The following is a 17,612-nucleotide window of genomic DNA, read 5'->3' as shown; positions in this document are numbered from 1 at the left end:
TGTATGTTATGTAATCGTAAATGATATTTATACAATGCATGAACAAGCTAACTTGCTTTGCATTAATTGCTGAATCGAATTAATTGAATTTTGCTTCCAAGAGATAGAATTTGACATTAGACAAGAATTGGGTTGACAAGAAATTGTTGATTTGTAAATAAAATCATGTTTATTAGGAGCCTAGCATATTTAAGCATGTTTAGTACGTTATGGAACCAAAACTTCTTGCTTAAAGAATTTGCAAAACTTAGCAAAATGAATATAATTAAAATATGCAATTTGCAAGTGAATTTAGTATGGTAAATGCTTTCATGCTACACGACATACCTTCCCATATATCGGCAATGTTGAGTTGATTCCGAAGAAAATTAATATCACCCTTAGGTCATTTTATATGTATTAAAAAATAAAATATATTAATAAACCTTACCACCATGTTAATCACGGTCACAATTCGGTGACATTTTAAAGATCCCACCAAAGCGGAAAACGGAGAAGTTTTTTTTTAAACTAATAGAATTTCTTTTAGAAATTGAATTGACTTTCACACAGCAGGATACTACACACAGTACAGTAGGATGAAAAATACTTGTGCGATGACGGCAGACAGAAGAGTACAGAAGGAGAAAACATGCTGCGCCGAACCCAAATAAAATTGGGATAAGGGCAGGAGAATGATGAGGGATAACTACTGAGTGGGCGGAGACGAGATGTTTAAATAACGAAATTCTATTGCTGGTTTAAAAACTTCTTCGCTCTGATTCCGTGGACTCTGCGAGATGTATGGGTTAGGATCATATACCTATGATATAACCTATTATTTACTTTAAAGGTACGTTTTGGAAGCGAGCTGCCGACTGCAACTGCGGACCGCATGTGTAGTCACTGCATGAAATCGGTCGATGTGACGACAGAAGGTAGTGAAGGGAAGTAGTGAAGGGTGGGCTTTTTAGGGGTTGTTTTCAAGTTTCATCAAATGAATTAGATTTCTAAAGGCGACTGCACGTTCTGCTCTTGTAAATACATACAAACCAGTAGAGCAGCTGCGACCGATTTCATGCTACTGCGGCACGTGAAATCAGCAGTTGCAGTTGACAGTTTGCTTCCAGAACGTACCTCAAACCGGTACAAAGATAATCTGAATATTAAAATACAATATAAGCTAATACTCACGTAAACTAGCTGTAGGCGGTATCTTGTTGCGACTCATGTGCGAGTAGAGGGCTCGGGCGCGGGCGCGCTGGGCCGCCGCCGCGTCTAGGGCTGACACTGATCGCGCCGTACCGCCGGCTGGAGAACGATCTAGAGGGGAATAAAAATAATTTAATAATATTGGATGCAGGTCGCCTCCAACAGGTATCTGTGGAGATCTAAGGGGGAGGCCTATGTTCAGCAGTGGACGTCCTATGCCTGACATGATGATGACGATGAACATAGCGTCCCCATAGAGCGAAAAGTCATGTCATCAAGATAACATTGATAACTCATTTTCAATTTTTTTCGGACTTTAAGTGACTTTTAGGTCTACGGGAACTATAGGTATATTTTTTTCGGCGTGTTGAGCAATGAAGTGCCTATAAAAACTTACAAAGTCAAATCATTTATTTCACTTAGGCCTGTACAAGCACTTATGAACGTCAACAATATAACTAAGTTTGATTCTAGTTGCCCATTCCAAAAATAGCTTCCTATGGAGAAGAACGGGCAAGAAACTCCATGGTTTTCTTTTTAAAAATAGTATGGTATTAAGGTTCTCTAAGAAGATCAGCTGCATAGGACATATTAAGCAAATGCTTGTGCACTGAGAAATAAGAACAGCCGCCGTATGTATGTATATTGGTGTAATACCATCTGTGCGCATAGCGACAGGTATGTGCGAGGCGGGCGGACGCTCGTGCGACGCGCGGCGCCGGCGCAGCGAGCCCGAGCGGCTCAGGCCGGATACCAGGCTTTCCGTTGATGCTGGTGTGTATATAGTTACCCAAGTCCAAATGCAGCATTTAAAGATAGGTTTTATTTAAACATTTTATATAAAAAATACATAGTCTAAAATGCAAAAAACCACGGAAAGAGTTTCATTGTCACATGGATTATACAGGGTGAAAATTCTGCAATTCAAAGTTATCTGCCTTGTCTTCCGCCAACTGTGTTGGGGTCAGCTTTCAGTCTAATAAGATGTCACTGAGCACTAGTTATTATTAAATAAATAAAAAAAAAATCTGAGGAAATAATCGCTGGAAAGCTTTGGTGTGATATATTAAAATTATCGCATTCATTTGGAGAACATTTTCACAGAGTTACAATTTAAAACGATTTTTCAACCTGTGTACATACATAGTTCAAGAATTCAGTATGAAATAATTTTCAACCTGTATACTTATAGGTTTTTTTAAACATTAATAAGAGCTCTGTCTCACTAAGACGCCATGGCGACGTCGCCGGCTACGTATCCAAGCAGTTAATATTGAAATGTATGGAACCTAACTCACTTGGCGACTGTTTAACAACCCCAAATTGGAAGTTGCCATAATAATGTACACGATAAGTGCACCTCGCTCACTCGACATAAACAATTGACTCTCGAGACGCCATGGCCACTCGACTTGGCGACTTTTGGATGCCAGAAGTAGCCAGACCTGCGCCACCAGCGACGTCACCATGGCGTCTTAATGAGGCAGAGCTCTAAAGAAAATATATAAATTAATAGCATTAGATACTGACCTGAAACACTGGCTGATGGACTTCTAGGACTTGTAATAACTCTCCTTTCTGAAACAATAAATAATAATTTAGAGCTTTATCATACACTTTTTAATGTTACACAATTATGTGTATGCAACACATAATTCATAGAAGTGAACAGTTTTATTTTTTTTTCTTAACAAGATTTTTTATTCCATTTTGAACAGTTTTATTACTTTTTTTCATCGATAAAATTAAGCATAGGATTGCTTATGATAGAACCGACCAGGTCACCATCATTTCCAGAGCCTTTTTCCCAACTATGTTGGGGTCGGCTTCCAGTTTAACTGGATGTAGCTGAGTACCAGTGCTTTATAAGGAGCGACTGCCTATCTGACCTCCCCAACAAAGTCATCCTGGCAACCCAATACGACTTGGTTAGACTGGTGTCAGACTTACTGGCTTCTGACTACCCGTAACGACTGTCAAGGATGTTCAATGACAGCCGGAACCCACCAATTCATCGCGGCCCATCTAAGTATTTAGAATTCCACAGATCTACAGACTGGAACTGTTTGTGGATAAATTAATTAATAACTTAGCATGGGGCTAACCGACCGTATGTGAAAAGGTGTCCCGAAATTATGAGTATAATATAAACTGACCTGTGCCGACATGGTGCAGGCTGTCGACGCTGCCAATATTGCGTTCTCTCTCGATCTGCTTCTGCGCTGCGGAGTCGAGACGGGCGAACAGCTGCTCTGCGTCGTCCGGGAAGTGGCGTTTGTACGCTGCGTATGCTCTACGGACAAGATATTTTGTTGGTTTTTTGTCTGGTATTTGTTCATATGTCTGGTGTGTGTGTTCATGTGTCTGGTAAATGTTCATTTGTCTGGTATGTGTTTGTGTAGTATATTACCTCCTGCCGTAAGTCCGACAAGTGCTGTCGGCGTCGACGCACGCCGCCTGTTGTTTCTCTATGTGTGTGTGTGTGTGTCTGGTACATGTTCATTTGTCTGGTATGTGTTAATATGTCTGGTATTTGTTCATGTGTCTGGCATGTGTTCATGTGTCTGGTATGTGTTTGTGTGCGTGTATTACCTCCTGCCGTATGTCCGACAGGTGCTGTCGGCGTCGACGCATGCGCGGCGGATGGCGTCGCGCACGGCCGCCTGTTGTTTCTCTATGGTCGTCGCCGGCCATTTTTCTAGCATTAGTACTAGCACCTCGCTGTTAAAAAAAAAGAAATATAAATTAATCAATATTGTTTTATTTCTTTCTACTCTGAAGTTGTCAAAGGGATAATCAAAAATGTTTATTTCAAATAGTCCTATAAGAGATCTATTGAAATGACAAGTTAGTTGCACGGTTCCAAGATGTGGGTATCTTGGAGAAGAACCATTTAGAAACTAGACTCTTAAAAAAAACATTCGTTTGTTATTATGGGTTAGTTTTAATATTACTCGCTACTTAACTTTATAGTTAGGACAGAATAATTCTTTTGGGAAATAATAAGTGTAGCCACAAAATTATTTATTGGACACATGATTAAACTTCTAATTTTATAACTAAGCAACGGGGAAATGACATAGCCTCTAATAAACTAATTCGTCTTTTTTACAACGCCAACTACTAGAGAGCTTCAATAAAAGATCCTCAATTATTGTAACTTGTCCTTCTTATTTATACATTGTCATCTAAATTACTAACTCGGCCTCATTTTTCCAAATTTGGCCTCATTTTGATGGTAGAATTTAATTTGGAATCATTTTATTTAGCACATTGCCATTTATAACCTTCAATTAAAAACATTGTATTAAAAATTGAAGTTAGTGACGAAAACGAATCGCTGCCCTACCCCTAGAGTGCAATTCAAAACCGCGTAGGCGCGGAGGGGCGAGGCGGCCTGCGAGCTGAGGCGCAGGTAGTTTCAGCGCTCGCCGCGTGCGAGCGTGAAACCATCTCCGGAGCCGTGACAGAAGCCATGCTTGCTGCATGTTGCATGCTTACTTCCATGATGGGTCAATTAATATGGGATGTGTTATATTTTAAACAAAAAACTCAGTAGGTACGAGTTAAAAAATTTGAAGGTAAATAAATATTTTTATGATGTCATTTAATAGTATTTAAGAAGTTTACTGTTAGATTGCATGCTACAAATTTAGATGCAAAAAATAACCATCATGCTGAGTTGTATTTAGAGTGGAAGATAACTCGTGGCTAAGATAGTATTATTTAGATGCTCGACGCTTTATTAATTGTGGCTGACTTAGTAATTTAGAAGGCAACATACATTTTTGGGGGCGAATAATGATATTAAAAAGAAGCCTGTTTAATTAGCACCCAATTCTTTTTAGCACATTGTTTTGGATAAGCAAAAACGCTTATTAAAAAGTAGGTAAGAGACCTAAAGATTAACCGTCTTACCACAAAAACTTTTAAACGTCAGTTTATGCCTTGTCTAAAAAAATGACAAATTATGACGTTGACATACGGTTCATTTTGCAACCAAAATTTTATTAGACAAGTGTAAAACAGGCGTTAAAGTTTTTGTAGTAAGGCCATAATCATCTACTTTCATAAAGTGGTTGAAAGAGATTGTGACGTTTTGACGTTGCCGTATCTGAATCAACTGAACAGATTTTGAAAACTTTTAGCAATAGAAAGAAAATCACATCATTTTTATTATAGGCTACATTTTTATATTTAACTATGAGAGTAAGTACGGGACGCAGATAAAACCAGGACATAAACTAGTAAAATAATACAAAAATGTACATACCTGAGTGTAGATCTAATTTCCTTAGACTTGTTAGTAGTAAGATTGGTGACTATAACGGGGAGCAGTCGCGGTGAGTGTACGTATGACACTATGTAGCGAACACATATTGTGCCCGCTGATGACACCACCTGGGAAAAAAGACGTCAAAATTAATATTAAAAACCAAACTTTTAGGGGCAGACTTTTCAATCAACAGTTAACTTTTATCTGAATCTGAAAAAATATGGTGATTAGACATATTTTCTATACAAAATCTGTCAAAAAATCTAAGGTATTTTTCAGATGAAAATTATCTGGCGATGACCTAAAGGAATTTATTGTAAGACTTTTATTTCAACAGTCAGCTAACTTTTGTCATGTATGTATATGTGACCATCTTATTATTACAAGTTCCTCCGTTTTGGGGAAGGCACGTTAAGAGGGCTATCACAAATTTTCGAGTTTTATACGAGTTTTGATGCGTCATTATGCTTTGGATATAGTCACAAAAAAAAAAAACAAAAATAAGATTAAGAAAGTTTGATCATTTATCTTGGGGCTGTTTTCAATAAATATTTTAATTTGTCCACGTACATCAGTAAAATCTTTGTCTCTGCAAAGGATGTTTCATAAAATGTTGCTTTTGGGGATCTTTTGATGCTTCAGTACTCCGAGGATATAGCAATTTAACCATTTATAAAAATGTTCAAGATACAACTATATCTTGTACTTGTGCTTGCTTACACCAATTTATTACAATTCATACAGTAATACACCAAAAATAATTCTATAAAACTGAGAGTTACTGACAATTTTCCGTACAAAACTATATTTTTTATCTATGAAAGTATAATCCAAATTCAAATAAAAAATATTTAATAATTAAGGTGGTATTGTTATAAAGCTTGAAAAAAAAATGGCCTATTTAAAAGTAAAACAATATTTTAAAATAATTTTTGTTTGCAATGCAAAGAATCAATATAAATCTTGTGACGCGCGGTGTTCAACTTTAGTCAGCGCCAAGCGCTTACCGAGGAGGGACGTATCGCTCGCTGTTGCGCCGCGTAAACTCGCCGGAGTTCGAAAAATATAGCGCAACCTACGCATCTAACACGTTTTGATACTAGTGAGTTTTTAATTTATTTATTAGTTATAATGATCTGATTCAAATGTAATATACATAAGTATTAGCCCATGATATTCTAATGCGAAAATGTTATAGATTGGGTTCTCTTTTTTTGATGTTGGTTATATAGAAATATGTACGTAAATGTCATCGTCGTTAGTTTCGCTGTTGCATAATAATATTATTGGATATCTTTGATTCTTGCAGGATAATGAAAACATATTTAATTCAGATTATCAGACTCAATCGGATACAAGTACAAATAATATGAGAAGTATTTTTTGTCACTGGCGACAGACATATTTGTTTTAATAAACTATTTACATTCCTAGTTTTTATTGTTGCAGGAAAATGAAGATACAATACATGGAAGACGAATTATAGATTTTAGTTTTTTTATAAATCAATTACTTATACCTAATTGATAAACATGGTGAAAAGTTTGGTTGTCGATTAAATAATTTTAAAATTGTAAACGATTATTTGTTTATTGTAACTCAATCGAGCTATTCTAGGTTATAAAATTCATCAGTACAAATAATATTTCATAAACTATAAAACCAATAAACTATTTCGGAAAAAAAGTGGCAAAGTCTCAAGTTTGTTTGTGCCGCGTAGCGGTCCGCAGGTGTGCGTTGCGTATTTCACTAGACGCACACGCGCGCAAGTGCTGCCGGCTATCGTCTAATTTACCTAAACCTGAGCGATTCGAATTTGTAATAGCGCTCTTAAGGCGAGGAATTGGTCAACAATAATTCCATAACCGGCACGCGCATCTAAGGCGCCAAAAGGGGTCGGAGCGTCTGAGCGGGGCGAGGATAACAATACGCGCGCTAGCTTATAACTAAAAGTCGTAAGCGACAAAATGGTTTTGTAATTTTATTATTTAGAAATGATAATTTGATAAAAATTCCTTCTACAATTTTAAAGAGTATGTACATACTCAACTACTAAAAAAGTTAAGAGGCTTAAATCGGTCCCGTATGCCCATAATATGTGAATCTCTTTTTAAAAAGAGGTATGTTTGATATATTTTTCTCTGTTATAAAAGTTACCTAATCATGTTTCTACGTCTAACAAAATAAGGTTTATATCATGAACTTTCAGGTAACCAAGTTGTATTTTGATCCGTTTTGTATTTACTGAGAAAAATTGAAATCCTTGGCGCCAAAAATTCCAATTCGTCCTCTTAAACTGCAGGTCCCGACTGTCATTTGAACATCTTTGGCAGTCGTTACGGGTGGTCAGAAGACCGAACGTCCGGGTTGCCCGATTAACTATGTTGAGGAGGTCAGATAGGGAGACGCTTCATGTGGCACACTGGTACTTAGCTGCTTGCGGTACTGGTATTCGGCTCCAACATAGTTGGGAAAAGGCCAGACAAAGAAGACGGATCACAATCCATACAAAATTGCCCCACGTCCTATAACAAAGTGACGTATCTCAAAAAAAAGATAAAAATGTTTAAAAAAATATGGCATACTCTCTAATTCATTTTTTTTACACCTTCATACGAAAAAAATGTTTTAAAAATTGTTCAGGCGCTGTTATGAAAACATCGTTCATAGAACTATGAATGGACTATTTTATTAAATTATTTTTTTGTTTGATAGGGTATACCTCACAGGTGGTCCCATAATCATCAGGTCAGGATCTGATGATGGAAACCCTGAGAAATTCAGGGCAACTTTTGAAAGTTGTAGGCATGCGCAAGATAAAAACTTGACTATAAGATGTATGTCTTATAACACTATGCAACAGTGAAGATTCGGAGCTAACCTGATGATGGAGATGAAAGAAGGTCGAGGGAACTCGACAACTGAATATGTAAACTACCTCGTGTTTGGGCTTGTATTATTTGTATTGAATAGACCTTTGCAACAGTGAAGGTTTGGAGCTGATCCGATGATGAAGACCAGAGAAGGTCGGGGGGACTCGACAACAAAATATGTAAACTACCTCAGAAGTCGGTGTCTAATGGATGTACCTAAGTTTATATCCCCACCGACTTCTAGGCCGATGCTCCTAAGAATAGTTTTTTTTGGGAGTCTGTTTTATTTTATTGTAAAAAGATTTTTTTTTATTTTTGGCTTTTCAGTGACAAGCACAGTTGTCACTATCCGCATAAGTGGAAAGTTCTCATCAATACGAATAATATAAGCCCAAACACGAGGTAGTTCACATATTCAGTTGTCGAGTTCCCTCGTCCTTCTCTGGTCTCCATCATCGGATCAGCTCCAAACCTTCACTGTTGTAAAGTTCTATTCAATACAAATAATACAAGCCCAAACACGAGGTAGTTTACATATTTAGTTGTCGAGTTCCCTCTACCTTCTTTCGTTTCCATCATCAGGTCAGCTCCAAATCTTCACTGTTGCATATTGTTATAAGACATACACCTTATAGTCAAGTTTTTATTCTGCGCATGCCTACAACTTTCAAAAGTTGCCCTGAATTTCTCAGGGTTTCCATCATCAGATCCTGACCTGATGATTATGGGACCACCTGTGAGGTATACTCTATCAAACAAAAAAACAATTTAATAAAATAGTCCATTATATATATATAGTCCTCCTTATCGATTTCGATAACGGCGACCCATGGCAAATTCACCTCCTAGCGTGAGCCCTGATGTGACTGGCTAAACCGAGCTTTGATTTGAAGACTCGGTCGCAAGCGCTGCAGTACAACTGACCCGCAGCCTTGAGAGTGTAGGTGTACGAAGGCTTAGGTCTCTCTTTTTGTAATTGGCGCTTTTCGTCTAAAGCCTCGAGTCGTTTTGCTTCGAATAGCTTGACATTTTGGTAGATGTTTTTGCGCCAAGATGACCTATTTGAAGCAAGCCTCTCCCAATCATTAGGGTCAATACCGCAAGCCTTCAGATGTCTTTTGAACACGTCCTTGTAGCGTAGATATTGTCCTCCTCGCTTCCGTTTACCTTCAGCCATCTCTGAGTAAAAGACCGCTTTAGGTAGACGGTGGTTGTCCATTCGAAGGACGTGTCCACACCACCTGAGTTGTCGCTGCATTAGCAACGCCTCCATTCCATACATATTGGACCGTCGGAGCACCTCTGTGTTGGGAATGCGATCCTGCCACTTAATTCTAAGGATGGACCTCAGACACCTGAGATGGAATGTGTCGAGTTTTTTAATATCTGACTTGTACAGGCACCAAGTTTCTGCGCCGTACATAAGCACAGGCATTACTAGTGCCTTGTACACGTCAATTTTAGTTTGCAGCTTTATGTCATGGGATCTCCAAACACGATCACTCAGTCGTCCAAAAGTTGCAGCGGAGTTGGCGATGCGTAGTGGTATCTCAGAAGCTAGGGTGTTATCATGTCTGATATTGCTTCCTAGGTATTTAAAATGGGTTACTTCCTCTAGTGGCTTACCATCTATCTTTATAGTATCATTATTCAATTCGTGTCCACGTGACGGTTGCTTGAGGATTTGTGTCTTAGCGATGCTTATGACTAAACCAAACCTTTGGCAGGATTCATGAAGTGCATCGACGTATTTTTGTAAATATGTCAGGTTGTCAGACATAAGACACACATCGTCAGTGTAGAGTATTTCGAGGATGGAGATCTTAGTCAGTTTAGATTTTGCCCTGAACCTTGAAATATCGAAAACGCCCTTATCAGTACGAACATTAAGTTGTATCTGATCATGACAGTACTTCAAGGCATCTCTCATAACAACTGGAAAATAGATGGCAAAGAGTGTGGGTGCCATGACGCACCAAATAGTCCATTAGTAGTTCTATGAACGACGTTTTCATAACAGCGCCTGAACAATTTTTAAAGCATTTTTTCGTATGAAGGTGTAAAAAAAATGAATTAGAGAGTATGCCATATTTTTTTAAACATTTTTATCTTTTTTTTGAGATACGTCACATTGTTATAGGACGTGGGGCAATTTTGATCCATCTTCTTTTAACAAAATATATTATCTTACCTTAGCAGCATTCTGTATGAGGTTGATCAACTCCTGTAGTATGTATAAACTGAACTGGTCTATCTTGTTGCGCAGAACTTTAGCCATGTGAGCTATCGTTATGCAGGCTTCTCGCACCACCTGGTAAAAATAAAAATAAATTTTATGAATACTCTAAAAACAAGAAAGTTTGTGAGTAGATAGGTTTATTCTTCACAGCAATCTGGTGAACAGATTTTGATGAAACTTCATCAGAATAATGGCTACTTGGTGGAACTTACTTAAGAAAAAAAAATTGCAAAGTCTAACATAAATAATGGGGAATATAGGCAAAGTGATCCTTTTTAGGATCTCTTCACAATATGCGACTGTTTTTTCAAACCTAAAGCATGTTGTTTATTTGAACCGATTCAAAAACTTCTTTCAGTGTTGAGTCATCATCATCATCAGCCTATCGCAGTCCACTGCTGGACATAGGCCTCTCCAAGTGCACGCCACTGAGATCGGTTTTCAGCTTCTCGCATCCAGCTCCTGCCAGCCGTCTTGCGCAAGTCATCACTCCACCGTGCCTGAGGACGTCCTACACTACGTTTGCCGAGGCGTGGTCTCCACTCTAGAACTCGTTTACCCCAACGGTTATCGGTTCTTCGGCTAATATGGCCAGCCCACTGCCACTTCAGCTTGCTGATTCAGTGTTGAGTAGCCCATTAAAAAGGTTACCGACGGACGCGGGTCAAACCACTGATAAAAGCTACTATGTCTAATAAAATTTGATTGCATAAAATGTGTAAAGGAAATGCAAAAATGCTGAGAAAAATCTAATGAACTATATTCAAGAATACATGAACCAAATGGCTAGATAGTACTGACCTGACTCCTCAGATCCTTGATGACGACTAGGAAAGGCACGGACAGGTCCTTCAGATGGGCAGCGAATTCTGTAGGATACTGCTGGTGAGCGTTCGCCGTTAGAAGGGAACGTATCTTCTTTAGCTGTGGGAGAAAATAATAATGGCCTTACTACAAATACTTAAACGTCTGTTTTACACTTGTCTAAAAAAATTGTGGCTGCAAAATGAACCATTGTCAACGTCATAATCTGACATTCTTTTAGACAAGCCTTAAACTGACGTTTAAAAGTGTTTGTGGTAAGACGGTAATAATTTAGATGACGGTCTGTGGGCGATGAGTTTCGGGCTCATCGTTCTTTCGTCTCTTAAGAGACCCGTGTCAGCAAACCCCAGTGGGGCAAACCGGGGCCAAAGTCAGCCGTTGCTGCGGGAGTCAACCCGTAGATTGTGTTTTTTTTTTATATGAATTCTGTTATGTGTTAATGTTTTATGTATTCTATTTTTTAGTTGCTCTCTGATTGATCTATAGGAACAAATAAATTAATGGAAAAATAATAAAATTGGGCCAACGCCTGTCGGGGCTGCGGGGTTGGGCCTGTTAGGGAAAAACACGAAAAAGGCAAAAACACACTTATAGTATTAACCTCTTTTTACCGTTAACACTGGAAGCCAATCCTAACATAGTTGGGAAACAGCTACGAAATGATGTAGGGGACCTGTAAGGGAAATCTTCTTTTTCGTCGTTCCTTAGGGATTTCGGCGACTTTAGTCGAGTCGAGACTCTAAACACACTTGCTAGACACAACAACAGCAAGCACACACTCACAGCATCGACCCGCTTCTCCCAGTCGGCAGCCCTGTCGCCGAGCAGGGCGGCGGCGTGGCGGCACAGACACACAACAACAGCAAGCACACACTCACAGCATCGACCCGCTTCTCCCAGTCGGCAGCCCTGTCGCCGAGCAGGGCGGCGGCGTGGCGGCACAGACACACAACAACAGCAAGCACACACTCACAGCATCGACCCGCTTCTCCCAGTCGGCAGCCCTGTCGCCGAGCAGGGCGGCGGCGTGGCGGCACAGACACACAACAACAGCAAGCACACACTCACAGCATCGACCCGCTTCTCCCAGTCGGCAGCCCTGTCGCCGAGCAGGGCGGCGGCGTGGCGGCACAGACACACAACAACAGCAAGCACACACTCACAGCATCGACCCGCTTCTCCCAGTCGGCAGCCCTGTCGCCGAGCAGGGCGGCGGCGTGGCGGCACAGACACACAACAACAGCAAGCACACACTCACAGCATCGACCCGCTTCTCCCAGTCGGCAGCCCTGTCGCCGAGCAGGGCGGCGGCGTGGCGGCACAGACACACAACAACAGCAAGCACACACTCACAGCATCGACCCGCTTCTCCCAGTCGGCAGCCCTGTCGCCGAGCAGGGCGGCGGCGTGGCGGCACAGACACACAACAACAGCAAGCACACACTCACAGCATCGACCCGCTTCTCCCAGTCGGCAGCCCTGTCGCCGAGCAGGGCGGCGGCGTGGCGGCACAGACACACAACAACAGCAAGCACACACTCACAGCATCGACCCGCTTCTCCCAGTCGGCAGCCCTGTCGCCGAGCAGGGCGGCGGCGTGGCGGCACAGACACACAACAACAGCAAGCACACACTCACAGCATCGACCCGCTTCTCCCAGTCGGCAGCCCTGTCGCCGAGCAGGGCGGCGGCGTGGCGGCACAGGTCGTCGAGGCCTCGAGGCCCGTACACGGCGGCGGGTGCTGCGGACAGGAAGGCCGCCTCGAACGCCTCGCTGGAGACCGCGCCCGCCTCGCCGCCCGCTAGTGTGCTCATGCCCGATGATACTGGAAGATTGGTAAGTACGATTTTTTCAGAAATATACAGTATACCTGTCTCGCGTTTTGACAAATTCCCTGACTTATAGTAATGTAGCTGAATTGGTTTGCAAAGTAAATCGAATCAAATTGAATAGGAGAGCGGATTGCGCATTGAATTTTGACAACTAGTTTCATGTAAATTCAAAAAATCTTTAACTGAAAAAAAAAAACACAATTAAAGGCCGCTCGTCTTCACCGATTTTAATATTTTTAAATAACATTACTTTTTACTATTTTCACTGGTTTAATTTTTATTACTCTAAAGCGGTAAGCACGGTAAGAAAAACATTTAACTGAGAACTTATCATAACGCGAAATAAATATAATTGAGATATATTTCTAAACACACGCTTAGCTAATCAGACATGTTTTACATAAAATACATTGTTGAAGAGAGAAATACACAATTCCTGCAATAAATACAATAAAATTAATGATTCTTTCGAAAGTTAATTTATTATCATTAGTAAGAAAAAGATGATGATTAATGATCAGCCTGCCTATCGTCCACTTTCTAAATCTAAAATAAATAACAGTGGATATCTTTAACCTATCTATCTTTCGATTTCCTACAAAACATAGAGATAGCTTATAGAAATCCTTAGTAAATAGAATATTTTAATGTAAAATCTAAAATAAGAAACAGTTGATTTCTAATACCTAGCTATCTTTAGATCTCCTGCAAAACAACGGATAGATAGCTTATAGAAATCCCTCCTAAATTGAATATTTGTATGTACAATCTAAAATAAGAAACAGTAGACTTCTATAACCTAACTACCTTTTGATTTCCTGCCAAACAACAGACAGATAACTTATAGAAATCCTTAGTAAATTGAATATTTTTATGTAAAATCTAAAATAAGAACCAGTAGACTTGTATAACCTATCTATTTTTTCATTTCCTGCAAAAAAAACGGATGGAATAGCTTATAGAAATCCTTAGTAAAAAAAAAATATATTTTTTCCATATTACTTACCACTACCCGTGCTAGTTAATTTCGCCGGCGGCGGCGGCTTCCGGTTCGCCGACGGCATGCTATACAAACCGGCGACGGATCGCTTCGGGGCGTCACAGGCTGTGATCGGTGATTCGGTGATTTTGGTTATAGTGGTGATTAACGTTAGATCCGGTTAACCCGATGGTACATGGTGAAAGAGAGAATTTGCTGTTAGGGTTTTATTTTTTAGTAGATAATATGGTGATTTTTATATATGTATGCATGGCATGAAGTTGGTCGTTACAGCTCTAACCGTTCTGAAGTTAGCTAAAATGCGATAAATGTTGTCTGAACACCATTGCCCATGCGTGAGGCATCAGATAGCTGACTTCAGAGCGGCATAGATATTTGACGATACCGGTAGTCTTTGCAATTCTGAGTGTTGTGACAGCAAAGGTGTTAATTTTTTTGTATTTTTTACTTCATTCTGAAATAGCTGTTTTGTTTTTGGAATATATGATTCTTCACCACAATTAGTCAAAATACAAAAAAAAAATAACACTTCATCCTATGTGGTTGATTATTTATTTATTAATAGTTGTAAAAGATGGCTTGCATTCTGTTATTATTTTGGAAAGATAGAGAAAATATGATATCATGAATTGTAAAGTCAAATAGAAGATTGAGAAATTATGAAAGTATGTGTATGTGTACTGTAAGTAACATTTATGAAACTTAAAATCATGCAATTCATTTTGCAATAATTTTTACGTGCATGTTCCAATTCAGTGTTCTTGAAGATGCATCTGTTTATGTGTTCCCAATTTTATATATTTACCAAGCTCATATTAGTGTGTATGTGTAAGCTATATCTAAGAAACTGACCTGGTGTAGAAGCACCGGAGCTGTCTCCGTCTCTGGAGCGAGCAGACGTGGGTATCGTCATGGTTCGCTTGACTGTTCGGGATACAAAGTCCGGCTCATCCGCTCCTGTCGCTGTGGGAAGATAGGAAAATTATATTATTTTGTTATAGTTAAGTATAGCTAAAATTTATGTTGATTATAGTTCGGCCATTCAGAGAATGCGTTCCTGACACGTCGCGATTGAACTGACGACGTAACTTTGCAATGGCGTTGCAGTTACGATAAAAATATTTTTGCTGGTTGTTTACCGTTTTAACAATTGAGGAGCATTAAAACAACATTATTATATCAATAATCAATGAATGTTATAATTTTGTGCCAAACTGAGTGTCAAATAACTTGGTAAACAATATTTTTCTAAATCTATACTGCGCTATTACAAGGTTATGTCAGCGGTTTATATTTTGTAGTGCTGTGCTAAAAATAACAGGCAAGTATCGTAATCTGTTCTTATACAGTTATAATATAAAATAATACGTTTTGATTTTCTTTTTAAGAATTGGAAAATAATGGACTATAAGACTTAATTATAACGTTTATGAAATATAAAAATAAAACTATGACCAAACCGCATTTTTATACTTAGATTAAAAATGGTAACCCCAAATGGCGTTATGGGCCGCCATTTTGTGACGCTAAAACAGTCGTCCGTTGTCGTTTCGTGCGCATAGACCACGTTTTTCAAGTGTTTTCGATCTGTTTTTATTTGATTACCCGGCTTTTGTTAGACCGAGATATCAGGATTGATTCTGTTATTGATAATAATATAATTATACATGTAGGCGAAGATGATGATGAAGACACCACCTCCTCAAGCAAATCGGAGTCTGATTAATATTCTGTTCGCACATTCAATTCAATGTACTTGTAACAAAGAATAAATAAAACAATTTTATTATATGAATATTACCTTTTTTTGGTTTCCACTTAAATAACTAAAATATAAAACAAATGATTCCGCCAATTTAAAACGAAAATAATCTTAAAATAATGCGGCGGTTCATTTTGAAGGAACGGTAACGAACTCAGTGTTATGTTGTGCCCATCACTAGTCGTGACTAACTGATAGGTGTCAGGAACGCATTCTCTGAACGGCCGAAGTATAGTGTAGATTTAAATACAGAGTAACGGTGATTAATGTTGCTCTGAATAAAAAAAAACGGATCCTTAGAAGGTCTTCGATGTCGAAGACAGGAAAATCCATATTTCAAATCCAAATAAACCTTTTTTGGGTAGAATTGAGTAAATCAGCTTTATAGATATAGTAAAAACTTAGACGAAATAAGCTTCAAAACTAACTGTTAAAAACATTATAAAGATAAAGAATTTGTTTGCTTGAACGCCCCAGGAATTCCTGGACCGATTTTAAAAATTATTTCAGTATTTGATAGCCCATTTATCGAGGAACTCTATAAAAAGGCAACTTTTTCTCCGGATGCGCGAAGTAGTTCAATCGGACCTCAGCTGAAAACGCTGTTACATCTCTACTTACCAGTGGGCAACATGAGTCCAGCTTCCCGCGCCTCGTCGAACTTCTGTTCGAGCAAGGCAAACTTCTGTGCTGGCAGTAACTCTTTCTTCTTCAAGTCTTGTCTTAATCTCTCACCTGTGAACAAGGACAAAAAACCAATTAAAATAATGGAGTAGGTCATGGTGGCTGTTCTCATGTAAGGAGATCAGCTAGCTGCGCAGGACATATGCAAGCATTTGCGCAGACACTGGTGCACTCTCTATTCCTTCACTCTCATAGCCATAGGCGTGGGTGTGTGATTGTGTACGAGTGGGTATATGTGTGAATACGCGTGGGTATATGTGTGAGTACGCGTGGGAATGTGTATGTGTATGCGTGGGTATGTGTGTGATTACGCGTGGGTATATGTGTGAGTACGCGAGGGTATGTGAGTGTACGCGTGTGTATGATACTGTACGCATGGGAATGTGGGTGTACGCCTGGGTACGTGTGTACGCGAGGGTATGTAGGTGTACGCATTGGTATGTGTTTGTACGCATTGATATCTTTGTACGCATGTGTATGACAGTGTACGCATAGGTATTTTGGCACTCGCTACTCACCAACATGCCTGTACACGTCGACGAGGAGTTGCATGGCGGCATCCCGCACTCCGCTGCTGGGGTCGCCCACCAGCGCCGCTAAGTTCGGCACCGCAGCCCTCAGCTGTAGCTCTGTGGCGCCGTGACTGTAACAAACATTATTATGAGAAATTGTTCAGGTTAAGGGCACCCAAGGGTTGCCCGGGTAACTGGGTTGAGGAGGCCAGATAGGCAGTCGCTCCTTGTAAAGCACTGGTACTCAGCTGCAACCAGCTGACTTTAACATCATCCTCCTGCCCTTATCCCAATTTTATTTGTGGTTGGGGCAGCATGTTTTCGCCTTCCATACTTTTCTATTCATAATATTTATATTCGGACCTTGACATACTACAATATGTTTTAACATAATACATATATTTATATGTTATCTTA

At 39.6% G+C, this 17,612-nt stretch overlaps 1 protein-coding gene across 5 annotated transcripts in view; it reads right to left on the bottom strand.

The window, feature by feature from the left end:
• The window catches only part of LOC124643190 (CLIP-associating protein), a 62,162-nt gene that overhangs the window by 24,662 nt on the left and 19,888 nt on the right, over positions 1-17,612 (bottom strand). For 4 of the 5 annotated variants that reach the window (XM_047182070.1, XM_047182069.1, XM_047182071.1 and 1 more), the window contains 12 exons: positions 17,202-17,326; positions 16,621-16,734; positions 15,090-15,200; positions 14,244-14,342; positions 13,043-13,230; positions 11,381-11,503; positions 10,532-10,651; positions 5,465-5,592; positions 3,784-3,912; positions 3,348-3,484; positions 2,722-2,769; positions 1,174-1,302 (listed from right to left, as the gene is read on the bottom strand). In XM_047182070.1, coding sequence (XP_047038026.1) covers positions 1,174-1,302; positions 2,722-2,769; positions 3,348-3,484; positions 3,784-3,912; positions 5,465-5,592; positions 10,532-10,651; positions 11,381-11,503; positions 13,043-13,230; positions 14,244-14,342; positions 15,090-15,200; positions 16,621-16,734; positions 17,202-17,326 — 1,451 coding nt within the window. The remainder of the gene's footprint in view (positions 1-1,173; positions 1,303-2,721; positions 2,770-3,347; positions 3,485-3,783; positions 3,913-5,464; positions 5,593-10,531; positions 10,652-11,380; positions 11,504-13,042; positions 13,231-14,243; positions 14,343-15,089; positions 15,201-16,620; positions 16,735-17,201; positions 17,327-17,612) is intronic. The other variant, XM_047182072.1, reaches the window with a different exon arrangement.

Source organism: Helicoverpa zea, chromosome 27, assembly GCF_022581195.2.
Source record: "Helicoverpa zea isolate HzStark_Cry1AcR chromosome 27, ilHelZeax1.1, whole genome shotgun sequence".
NCBI lineage: Eukaryota > Metazoa > Arthropoda > Insecta > Lepidoptera > Noctuidae > Helicoverpa > Helicoverpa zea.
This window is presented reverse-complemented; position numbering and strand designations above follow the sequence as displayed.